The sequence below is a fragment of the Indicator indicator genome, chromosome Z (assembly GCF_027791375.1).
Source record: "Indicator indicator isolate 239-I01 chromosome Z, UM_Iind_1.1, whole genome shotgun sequence".
In the NCBI taxonomy this organism is placed as follows: Eukaryota; Metazoa; Chordata; class Aves; order Piciformes; family Indicatoridae; genus Indicator; species Indicator indicator.
Window position 1 is genome coordinate 17,849,708 of NC_072053.1, and position 12,723 is coordinate 17,862,430.

Below are 12,723 nucleotides of genomic sequence, written 5' to 3' on the forward strand. Positions count from 1 at the left end.
CTGTCCCCGTGCTCAAGTATGTCATCATCCTGCCAGTGAAACACTGCATACCCTGCGGCATTTTTACATTCCCTATTCAGGCAAACCAGAATGTCCCAAAGCCACAGCACCCCATACTGTGTCACTGTACTGTTGCAATCCTGTGAAACTACAAAGTCCTCAGACATCACTGTCATGCCATTTCATCATGGTTACACCATATGACAGGGCAGGTTTTAATGCCCATGAAGTATCCCCAGTCTGCCAGAGAACCTTTCACAGACAGCTATCACACCTGTTGAATTCTTTTTTATTAAAAACTATTTTAAAATCTTATTTATGCCTAGCTGTAACTTTTATCACTTTTAGTTTGTTTCTATGTGATCTCTCACTTCAGACAGTGAAGTGAGATCATCTGCTAACCTTCATTGCCCTAACCCTGCTCTGGGAGCAGTAGTGTGGGGAAATGTGAGACCTTACTATCTGCCTTTGGGCTCAGCATGGGCATGTTTGCATACATCCCCTCACAGGATGAAGGACTCAGTCAGATTAATTCCTGTATCTTATCAACTATTGGACTATCAAAGTGTTTGTTTTAAAAACAGATGATGAACAGGCTGATAAAATAATGTTATAAGAGGTTTTGGCCAATACCAATGTATTTGATCTTTGGGGTAGGGGGAACCCGGTTATTATAGGTAATCCAGAAGTGACTGAGAACAAGCAGCTTGCTTCCTCAGTCCCAAACACATACCAGAAAGCCATAACTGATAAGGAAAGTGAAAGGGGAAAGAGAAAAACAAGCATGGTCTAGATCTGTGAGGTGGTAGCTGAAAACCACTGGGGAATCATCTGATCCCCATCTAGTCACCTAAGGGTGTTTCATCATGTCTGTGTTCTATCCACCTCAGAGATGTATAGACTCTGTACAGACCTATGCAACTTCCAAAGCCTGAGTTAATAAACCCCAGAGTGTAAGCTGCCTTTGCAGAGCTCAGTCACATCACAGAATCACAGAATGTTAGGGGCTGTAAGGAACCTCAAAAGATCATCTCGTCCAAACCCTAGAGCAGATCACACAGGAACACACCTAGGTTTTGAATATCTCCAGAGATGGAGACTCCACAACTGTCCTGGGCAGCCTGTTCCATATTCCATCACCCTCACAGTGAAAATTTTTTTCCTCATGTTTCCATGGAACTTCCTATGCCTCAGCTTCCACCCATTGCCCCTTGTCGTGTCGTTGGGCATCACCAAGAACAGCCTGACTCCGTTCTCTTGGCACTCACACTTTACATATTTATAAACATTAATGAGGTCACCCCCTAGTTTCCTCCAAACTAGAGACCCAGCTCCCTCAGTCTCTCCTCATAAGGAAGATGTTCCACTCCCTTAATCATCTTTGTTGCTTTGTGTTGGACTCTTTCAAGCAGTTCCCTGTCCTTCTTGAACTGTAGGCCCAGAACTGGATGCAATATTCCAGATGCAGCCTCACCAGGGCAGAGTAGAGGCTGAGGAGAACCTCTGTCGACCTACTAACCACATCCCTTCTAATACTCCCCAGAGTAGCATGGGCCTTCTTGGCCACAAGAGCACATCTCCCTGCCTCTGTAACCAAGGACCTGAGCTCAAAATTCAGAAGTCCTGAAATGGTTCCTCATGGCCCCTGAGGTCTCTGGGAACCCTCTTGGTATTTCTGCACGTGTGGAGGGAAGACTTACAGGCTTTGCAGTAGACAAGAGTGAAAGAGAGGATCACTCTGGCATTCCTGATCTTCTAAGAATTACTACTAATTATTAAGTTACAAAGGGCTTTATAATGTTGTAAAGAGCACAAATTCAAAACCTAAAGCTAAATACAGTCCTAGATAATGATGATGTTTATGCTAAAATTATAAAACCCATTAATAATAATAATAATGAAAGAAATGAAACCTGGAATGAAATGTTTGCTCTGAGTTTTAGTTTCTCTTATTTTTAGAATTTTGGCATAAATATTTTCAATCATCTTCAGTAGCCATTATCTCAAATACTCTGAAACCGAGAGGCTTTGATTCACATGTTATTTGATAAACTGAATGAATGTGTTGTAAAGGCATTAATTTTATTCTAAAGCTCTTAAAAATTCATAAACGTTAAACTCTTAGGATTTTTTCTTTTCGCATAACTTTCATTTCAATAATTTAAAATACAATAATTTTAACTTGTATTGCCTTTCCTATATTTGCCTTGAACTTCTTAAATATGATGACTATTTCACATCCTTTTATCTACTAGAATATCTTGCAGTAGAGTTGACTAGCTGGCTCTGGAGTCCAGAGGCTTTTGCCTTATTTTCCGTGACTCAAAATATATCCTTTGTCTCAGTGTCTCTGAGAGGCTGGGGAGCAGACATCTGTGCTTTTGCACTACTCACTGCCCAGTCAGGGCCTGATGATTGGTATTTACTGACCCCTGATGAACACTATAAAATTGATTGGTGAGTCAAGGTCTATATCCAATTCTTGACAAGAAAATCTCCCTTGAAAATAAATGACTAGGCTCCTGCACTTCTCCCTCATGCATGTTCTTCCTCTCTACCAGTATTTGTAGTGAAGCAGGAAAGAAGCCTGCTGCTTGCTGTTTTTTCTGATGGGCAGAGTAAACAATCTCAGTTCCCTCAGCCATTCCTTGTAAGACTTGTTCTCCAGACCCTTCACCAGTTTCATTGCCGTTCTCTGGATGTGCTCCATCTCCTCAATGTCCTTGTAGTGAGGGCCCTAAAACTGAACACAGTACTTGAGGTGTGCTTCACCAGTGCTGTGTACAGTGGCACTTCCCTACTTGTGCTGGCAAAACTACTCCTGATACAGACCAAGATCCTGTTAGCCTCCTTGGCCACCTGAGCACACTATTGGCTCATGCTCAGCAGCCTCTCAACCAACACTCCAAGGTCCATTTCCATGAGGCATCTTTCCAGCCACTCTGCCCCAAGCCTGTAGCATTTCATGGGGTTGTTGTAACCCAAGTGCCGGACCCAGCACTTGGGCTTTTTACACTTCACACAAGTGACCTTCAGCCCATTGATCCACCCTGCCCAGATCCCTCTGTGGAGTTCTCTGCATTTGAGCAGGTCAACACTGTTCCCACATTTAGTGTCATCTGCAAACTGTGCACTCAGTCCCTTTGTCCATATCCAAATAAAGATACTAAACAAAACTGGCCCAAAACCAGCACCCTGGGGAACACCACTTGTTGACTGGTGGGTCACGTTGTCACAGAAGATCAGGTTCATCAAGCAGCATTGACCTGTGTGGCATATACACACAGAATCACACACAGAATAGCTGAGGTTAGAAGGAACCTCGGAGATCTTCTACTCCAACCTCCCTGTCATGGGCAGGGACCTCTCAGCTAGATGGCCTTGCTTAAGGTGTCATCCAACCTGTCCTTGAATACCTCCAGGGATGAGGCATACACAACCTCCCTGGGCAGCCTGTTCAAGAGTCCCACCACCCTCGTACTGGAGAATTTCTTCCTAAGATCCAGCCTGAACCTACTCTCCCTCAGCTTAAAACCATTCCGTCTTGTCCTGTTGCTAGAATTCCATATGAAAAGTTCCTCTCCAGCCTTCCTGTAGGATCCTTTCAGGTATTGGAAGGCAGCTCTAAGGTCCCCTCAGAGTCTTCTCCTCTCCAGGCTGAACAACCCTAGCTCCCTCAGCCTATCCTCATAGCAGAGGTGCTCCAGCTCTTGGATCATCCCTGTAGCCCTCCTCTGACTTTCTCCAACAGTTGTATGTCCTTTGTATGATGGCGACACCAGAACTGGATACAGTATTTGAGGTGGGGTCTCACAAGAGCACAGTAAAGGGGAAGAATCACTTGACCTGCTGACCACACTCTTCTTGATGCAGCATAGGATATGGTTTGCCTTCTAGGCTGCATGAGGGCAGTGCTTGCTCATGTTGAACTTCTCATAAAAAAATACTCCCAAGCCTTTTTCTTCAGAGCTACTCTTAACCCATTCTGCAGCCAGCCCATATTTGCATGTGGATGAACGTGCAGAAAGCAGGGAACAGCACAGAATTAGCCTTGTGTCAGTGCCATCCATGATCCCGGGTGGTGAGAGAAAGTGAGTAACAGTTGTGGGATTGTTATTTTAAACATCGTTATCAGGTATGGTGTTGGAGGTGATTTCCTTGCCTTTGTGTTGTGGTTCAGGGAAAAGCCTCATGTGAGCAGTGTAGAGCAAGCCATATTGCTATGTACCTCTGTGGCTGAACCCACCTGTGGTTTGTGGCCTGTGGCAGAATGTCAGGTGCCCAGCAAAGCTGCTCTATCTCTCATCATCCTCAACTGGACAGAGGGAGAAAATATAATGGAAGACTTGTGGGTCAAGATAAGGACAGGGACTAGTACTCAACTTGGGGAAATTAGTTTATTAGCAATCAAATCAGAGTAAAATAATGGAAAATTAAAACAAATCTTAAAATCCCCTGCCTTGTTCCTGGGCTTAGATTTACTCCCCTTTTCTCCTGAGTGGCACAGGGGAACAGGGAATCACAGAATTTCAAAGCTTAGAAGGTACAGTCCAACCACCCTGTCATGGTGTTGAGTTGCATCTGTTGATGTTTATTCAACACCATGCTGCCATCATAAATGTTGGCTGGAACAAAGCATCATAGGGCTTGAAGTTCAGATTGTAACTTGAAAAGCTTCCCGTTACAGTGGCTTTTTCTGGTTTTTGGGTATTGGTCTTTTCTGCTGCGTACTTGGGTGGGGGAAACTGTTTTTATCATTGCCTTTTGCTGCTGCTTTTGCTTTTGCTCAGGTAGTTGAACAGTGTGTGATCTCATTAAACTCCTTATCTCAACTCAGAGGGTTTTTTGTTACTTTCCCACTGTCTGTGTATGGGGTGGGGGTCTTGCTTGTGAGAGTGGGCTGTGTTAATCCAGCACAACCCCAATCAGTGGGTTGCAGTCAGTTCATCACACAGTGCCTCTGCCGCTCCTTTCTCGTCAGGGAAGTACTCCTCACACTTTTCCCCTTCTCCAGCATGGGATCCCTCCCATGGGAGACAGTCCTCCATGAACTTCTCCAGCACAGGTTCTTCACAAACTGCTCCAGTTTTGGTCCCTTCCATGGTGTGCTGTTCTTCAGGAACAGACTGCTCCAGCCTGGGTCCTTCACAGGGTCAAAAATACTGCCAGCAGACCTGCTTCAGCATGGGCTTCTCTCTCCATGTGCTCACAAGTCCTGCTAGGAATCTGCTCCAGCACAGGCCTTCCACACAGTCACAGTTTCCTTCAGGCATCCACCTGTTCCAGTGTGCAATCCTCCAAGGGCTGCAGGTGGATCTGTTCCACTGTTTACCTTCATGGACTATAGGGAGACAGCTTGTCTTGCCATGGTCTTCACTACAGACTGCAGAGGAATCTCTGCTCTGGCACCTGGACCTCCTCTTCCACCTCCTTCTTTATTGATCTTGATGTCTGCAGAGTGTTTTCTCTCACATATTCCCACTCTTCATCCAGGTGCAATTGCTGTTGTGCATCAGGTCTTTTTACATCTTGTTAACTAAGTTATGCCAGCAGTGTTGCCATTGTTGCTGATTGGCTCAGCCTTGGCCAGCAGTGGGTCTGTTTTGGAGGTGGAATTTGTTCTATCAGCCACAGGGGAAGCTTTTAGCAGCTTCTGACAGAAGCCACCCATGTAACTCCTCTGCTACCAAAATCTTGCCATGAAAATCCAGTACAGCACCCCAAGGACAAGCAAGATTTGGTTATGGTTTCTTAACTGGCATTGCATAAGCTTATTTGCATTTACAGTACACAAAAACAGACTGGCTAGTTTTATCAGTTAAGATCAACACCACTGAGAGGAACAGGTCAATTGTGCCCTGTTAATGTGCTTTCTGAAATGCCAGTGAAACATTTCTTTTTTACCCATGCACCCATTGACATGTAAGCAGCAGCCTTGCTGTTTTGCAAGTTATCAAAGAATAACAAAGAGATCCCCTCCTAGACACAGTTGAAAGGCAGGCACATTTTATTGTTATGCCAGAAAATGTTTTTAAGGTGCTTTCTGGCTCTTAAACATGCATTAAACCATCAATAGAATATAAAATAGAAACTCAGTTTAGCCTCCCAGAAAACAGATTATAAAATATTGGCAAATATCTTGTAAATTGTTATCCCTAGTGTTTGTAAATGGATGTCTGCTGCAGGGCAGGCTAGAAGTTACTTTGCTTCCTTTGACTTTGTTTTTGTTCTGTGCTTCTCTGCTCCTTCTGATAAGCAGTGGTTTACTATTCAAAACAAGAATAATAACCTAGCAGGAAATTACTAAATGGTTTTACAGAAATGACAAGCTTAGCTCTTATAATGTCTCTCTCTCTTGCCCCTAGAACCCTACAAGCACCTGTGTTCCGTGGGTTTTTTCCCAGAATATGTGTTAACTTCTGTGCTTCAGAGGAAGTAGGAATGATAATGTCTCTGCTCAAAAAGATGAAGTTATATTAGCAGGATCATTCTGATTGCTCAGCCTTGCAGTCTGAATGTCCTATGGTGACAGCTAGCATAGGAAGCAGAAAGGCTGCAGGAATGTCTTATTCAGTTACCTTAAAAAACCCAACAAAACAACAACAGTCTGTGTTTGTCGTTGCCATGATAAAAGGGCTTCATTAATATGTAATCAATTTTCAGCCCTTGGAAAACATGCTTAATGTGAAATGACAGTTCAGCTTTGCAGAGTAATCAACCCGCATCATCTCTGCCTCCAAGTTTTCTGTTATATTAAGCTGGATCTGCAAATCCAGATCTACTCATCTTACCTTATGCTTTTAAGCATAAGGAAAAATTTCACATTACTCAAAGACTTAATGTATAGTGGTGTGCCTGGCTTCTCACCACGCAGTGACTGTTTGCAAGAGTTGGTCTGGAAAGGGTGTTTTAATCTGTCAGTGTTTTTTAATCTGTCTGTCATGACCCAGTAATGATTACAGTGAAGAACCTCCTCTTGGATGGCAGAACAGCATGATACCATCATTGCATCTCCTGCTTGATTAGTCAGGGTTGGCCTTTGATCTGAATGTGAGGGCTGGACACTTTTTCCTGGAGGATTTCCCCAATCACAAATTCAAGATTCAATCAGGTTCTTAAATGAACACTTGCTCTTGAGAGTAAATCTCTGTTTATTAGTGCACCAAATAATTTATTTACCATTGCCATTGTCAATTGCAAGTCATAGGTTTTCTGCAATGGATGATGAAATACTTGTAAAATAAGGCAACAGAAAATAGCTGTTAAAAAAGAACAAGATTTGGTTATTCCAGGACCTAGAAAAACCTTCTGAACTTTTGCTAGTCAGTAATGAAGACAGGTACTGATAGTCTGATCTGTTTTGTATAAATTTGGTTAATAAGTCTCAAATCAGCAATTAGTGGCTGTCACATTGCCAACAAAAAGAGTAATAATCACAAGGAAGAAGGACAAAACTTTAATAGATAGTTTAGTATAATTCTTTGTTTTTTGGAAGTGACCTCCAGAGATCGAGTCCAGCCAAAGCGGACCACTTAGGGCAGGCAACTGTATCATCCTGTTGGATTACACTATTTTTGTAGTGGTCAATTTGTTTTGCAGCACAGTTATTTCTGGCCCAGGGAAGAATGTCTAGGCCCTGCTGTCATAAACACATCCTGGAAAAGAAGAGTTGCTTGAGTTTTCTATACCCTTAATTTAAGTATTGTGACTGCTATGGGCTTCTAATAGCTTTTCACTTTGGGAACTCTGGTAATCTGTTCATTTATTTAGTGTAAAATGGTCATCAGATTAAAACGTGTTTAACATTCATAAATTCTCACTCTGTCTTTATTCACTGCATCAATGGAGCACCTCCCAGGGTGGTCAGAGTTAGGAAGGTAACCCGAAGGTGTGAAACTCCTTTTAAGTCCTTAATGCCTCCTACTTGTTCCTTAACTCCCTAGCAACACTCTCTCTATATATATCCTTTTTTTCCCAATACAAACCCCTCATAGTTATCCATACTCCTCTTCTTGTTAATTATTATTATTAAAGGTAGGAACAGTAGCACCATTAATTAGGCAGATTTAGGAAAATTGTTGGTGTTTCTTGTAGCAAGACAGTTTATATAAAATTTGCTAATATGTAACTCTTTGGGTTGAAATGTTGTTTGTTGGGTGTCTTGACTTAGACTGTGCAGGCCTTTTACTGTCTGAACTCTGTCCTTGTAAGCTTGGGGGAGCTTAAGTGAGGCAGAGAACATACAAAAACCAATGTGTATGATTATAGAATTAAGCTGTGTACCATAAGTGCCCAATGGAATTAATTGAAGGTTGCCCCAGCAACCTTAATCCTGACATTTTCTAATTTCTGAGTGTTTCTCTTTGAGATGAGACTTTTTCTCTTGTTTTGGTGTTTGTTTATTGTTTAGTTCTGTGTGTGCATGTTTTGTTTGCTTGGGTTTTGGTGTTTAGTGTTTGGTTTTTGGGGGTTTTGCCCTGTGGTTAACCATGTAACAGCAAAATATGTGCTTGGATTTCAGAGATGTGTATGAAGGCCAGTTGTTGTGAGCATCTTTCTAGTGAATATACAATTGTTTTGTGGATTCATAGATTACTTTACATTTGCATTGTGAATGCATTTGTGACTTCTTCCCTGCTGTACAAACACCGTGTGGTGTGGATCAAACAAAACAGCTGTCAGAACAAAAGAGTTAAATCTTAAATGATATTTTATGGCTAACACACTGAAGGAAGAATGAGGAAGCAATGGCCATAACTCAGAGCTTTGGTGACAGAACACCTGGGAGATACTGAGAACTCCTAAGAGCTAATGTGGCAGAGAAGAGTTTTAAGGAAACGTATAAACAGGAGGGACAGTCTGCTGGCTTTGAAAATTTACAGGGAGAAGGAGCTTGCAGAAGAAATAGCAAAATGATAGCATGCAGACACACCAGTACAAAGGAACATCAGGACTACCTTTTTCAGGAGGTGTCACAGTACTAGATTTTGTGCTGTTATCTCAATTAGGAGACAATATGAAATATTTTGTATTTTTGACTGACCCATATGTGGTCGCCATCTTGCTTCTTGTGATAGTTTTAAACAGACCTACTCGTTTTGATGAGTGTTGCCTAGTCCCAATATTGCTAAAATAGTAGGTTCTCATTTCTTCATGGTTTTGTCACCTTTCAGCTGGATTCCAACAGTTTTAGGTACTTTGGGGTGAACCTTCCACAGTGTAGGCTGCAGTAGTGCATCCCCACAGCAATGACGCTTGCATCCTGAAGGCTGCCTTCTACTTTTTATACTGACTTCTGCAGAGTATTGTCTAGCAGAGCTGTAGTTTTACCTTCAATGGCCAGAATATCCAACACATAAGATATTCAACTTCTGTTGTTGAAAGTCTCTGCTGTGAGGGGTGACTCACCTAGGCAAGACACGAGAATTTTCCTGAAGGACCCTTGAATGACCTAAAGACCAACACCTTCCTAGCCTCTACTACCACCTGCCACACAAACTTGTGTTCACCTGCTCCAGATATCTGACCTGTCTTTGTGGATCATATGCACAGCAAAACCCAAGGCCTGCATTGGTCAGTGCATGCTGGCTCCCATCTTTTCTCTTCAGGTTTAGAATGCTTTTGGAGTGGACTAACTATGTCCATACTTTGTAGCACTTGGCCAAGGATCTGTGTGATAGATGGCCAAGTAGTTCTAAGGCACAACTGTTCAGCTTGGAGAAGGCAGTTGGAGTTCATTTATTTCAAAATACCAGAGAAAATAAATGGAATTTTATAGCTGTTCTGCCAGTCAAGATTTTGCTCCCAGCTGTGGGGAAATACCCTACTTTAATTTCCCAGGGAGCCCTGAGGCAATCTGCCAGAGTGGACTTTTGCCAGAAAAGCAAGAATAAGGTACAGAGAAGGTAAATCCCATTAACTGATGCAATAAGACCCCTTCCTTGAGCACCCTCTCCCAGTTGTACACAAATGGATGTGTATTGACAGCTGCCCTTTGATACAGGGTAAAAACATGCATGGGATCAAAGGTAAGACTTTCAGAGCATGATCCTTTTAAAAAATAGTCTATAAACTTTTTTACATTCAAAATCCTGTTCATAGGTATGCTAGTTTGAGCTTTACCCAGAGTCTAAAAGCCCAAATGGTAACAGATTGAGATTCCTCCCCTCTTCCTTTCTCTCAGTAAGATAAAGTAAAACAAAATCAGGTAAGGGAAAGGAAAGGTAAAAATTCAAGAAAGAAATAGTCTGGAATCGGTTTGGAAGTAAAAGAGGTAATTTTTAACCAAAATATATGTATAGCAATAACAGGGAGGGTTTACAAAGGTAAGGGATAAGGATAAATAGGAAAATATACAAACCCAAACCCAGATGGCCTTGTATTCCCCTGGATGTAAGTGGATTCAGTTCTTTAGAAAGCGTGCATGCAGCTTGGAAAGTAGGCCCCCACCACGTGGTCAACAGGAAAGCAAGAGCAGTAGATGACCTCTCTCAAGCAGGCGAAGCAGGGAAAGAGAGCGAAGTAAAAGATGTCTGCCCTTTTTACAGGCTTGCTGCACAGGAAGGGGGAATGGAATAGACCACCTCTAACATAGGGGACCCCTCCTCCTGGGAGGAGGAAAACCAAGTCTCTTTCTGCCCACCTGGATCAATTTTTTTTTTTGTCCACCTGGATGCTGGGATCTTTTTTAAGCCCCCAACAAGGGTGGGTGTAACCCAGCACAGTAGGAAAAGAGGAAGCACAACTTACATATATAAAACCAAAAATGTAATGCTAATGTGACTGAAATCTTAGTCTAAACATTCATCATCAATTCAGATATAATTACTACAGAAAATAATAAGTACACAAGTAAATTACTGCATGCAATCTTCTCAATTTCTACTGTTCTTTTGCTTCTGGTCCTCTGGTTCCCGAGGCTGATAGTTTCATTTTGCTGTCATTGGTGGGTTGGTGTGGATCTTATGGCAAGTTGTCAGCATCTTGAGGCCTTCACTGGGAAGGACAAGATATCCATGTCAGCGGTTTCTTCTTCACTGTAGGAGTCTCTTGGAGTTTCTCTTATATGTTAGCTAACATGCTTTCATATGTTTCCTTTTCTTCACTGATCTGCTGTTCTACATTACACCTGATTTTAAGTGTGATAGATACTATTACTTTGTTTTCTTTGTTACCCCTAAACCTCTTTTTTTCCAGTTCCCCTGTCTGAAGATCTGCATTTCTTTGACTAGGCAGTGGTGAGATACTTACAGCTGTGCTTTCTCTGATATCCCCACCTGTAATCATCCCCTGTCACTCCTCTATGCCACATCCTGGGTTGTTCACATGTAGCACGGTCCTTGTAGGATAGGATGCTCTGTTGCCTGTTGCCTGTGAATCAGATGGGGGAGACAGGCCAGCTGGTATTGGTAGTGGTTGTGAGGCCAGGGCTTTCAGGCATTCTGCTCTTCTACTAGCCCACTGTGGGATTATAAAGGAAAAGCCATAACTTTTTATTTCATCCACCTGAATCATAACAATTTGTGTTTCGAAGTTAGGCACATTCTAAGCATAGAAATTTATCAGCGTGCTCATTTTTTGTCTCTTTTAATACGTATCTTCTGGAATAAAAATAATGCCTGACACCTTGTAAGTAACAGCAGTTTTATGTGGTTTAGCTTGTACAGAGAATCAGCACTGGAGGTTACAGCCTTATACCTCTGATACAGTTTGTACTCCTCTGAAAACTTTTAATTCCTGAGTTCTCATTGTCAAATCTTAACAAGTAATGGAGCTCTAGTGATAGGAAAAGATGTAATGGCTTTAAACTGAAAGTGGGTAGATTCAGTTTAGATATTGGGAAGATGTTTTTCAGTGTGAGGGTGATAAGGCACTGCAACAGGTGGCCCAGAGGAGCTGTGGATGCCCCCTCCCAGGAAGAGTGCAAGGCCAGGCTGGATGGGGCTTTGAGCAGTCCGGCTTAGAGAAAGGTTTCCCTGCCCAGGGTACAGGGGTTGGAACAAGATGATTTTTAAGGTCCCTTCTAAGCCAAAGTATTCTGTGATTCTGTGGTTTAGAAATAAGGCTTGGGGATGCTGTGTCAAAGTCATTATTGCTGCTTAATTGTATAATAAGTAGGAAGTAGATGGTAGAAGTGAATGCTTAATTTTCATAATGAAGGGGGATCATAAGAGGAGTCTAGGAATATCTGTAGAGACTTGTGCTCCTAAAGGTGTGAGGTATGGAAGAAGGGGTTGAACAACAGATGATGTGGTTAAGCTGGGATTTTCCATCAGAAGAACTAGAAAAAAACAGATGAAAGCAGCAAGTGGTAGACTTAAAAATCAAGCAGCAGTTCTTTGTATTAACATGGAATTCTACCACGGGAGTTCTCACTATGGAAATTGTGCATACTAAAAACGTGCATGGATTCCAAAATGACTGAATACATTTTTGCAGAAAGAGGTTCACTGATACAAAATAAAAAGGGCAACTGAGAGAGCATCCCAGAGAAATTTCCATAGATACCTTCTTCTAAATACTGTTGGAGACAGATACTTTTCTAAAGCAAGCTTTTGATCTGAGCTGGAAGGAACAGTAATAGTCTGGTAAAGAACACAATGAACCTATGTGAGCTTGCTTCCCCAACCCTTTGTTTGCCTTCCCTCTTCTTTTGACACCGTCATGCACAACATCCTTGTCTCTAAGATACAGAGACTTGGGACTTGATGGATGGACCACTTA

The 12,723-nt window shown here is 42.3% G+C and overlaps 1 protein-coding gene across 1 annotated transcript in view; it reads left to right on the forward strand.

Moving 5' to 3' along the window:
• Positions 1 to 12,723, forward strand: part of DNAI1 (dynein axonemal intermediate chain 1) — a 184,049-nt gene that overhangs the window by 580 nt on the left and 170,746 nt on the right. The window contains exon 4 of the mRNA XM_054397521.1: positions 6,366 to 6,388. Coding sequence (XP_054253496.1) covers positions 6,366 to 6,388 — 23 coding nt within the window. The remainder of the gene's footprint in view (positions 1 to 6,365; positions 6,389 to 12,723) is intronic.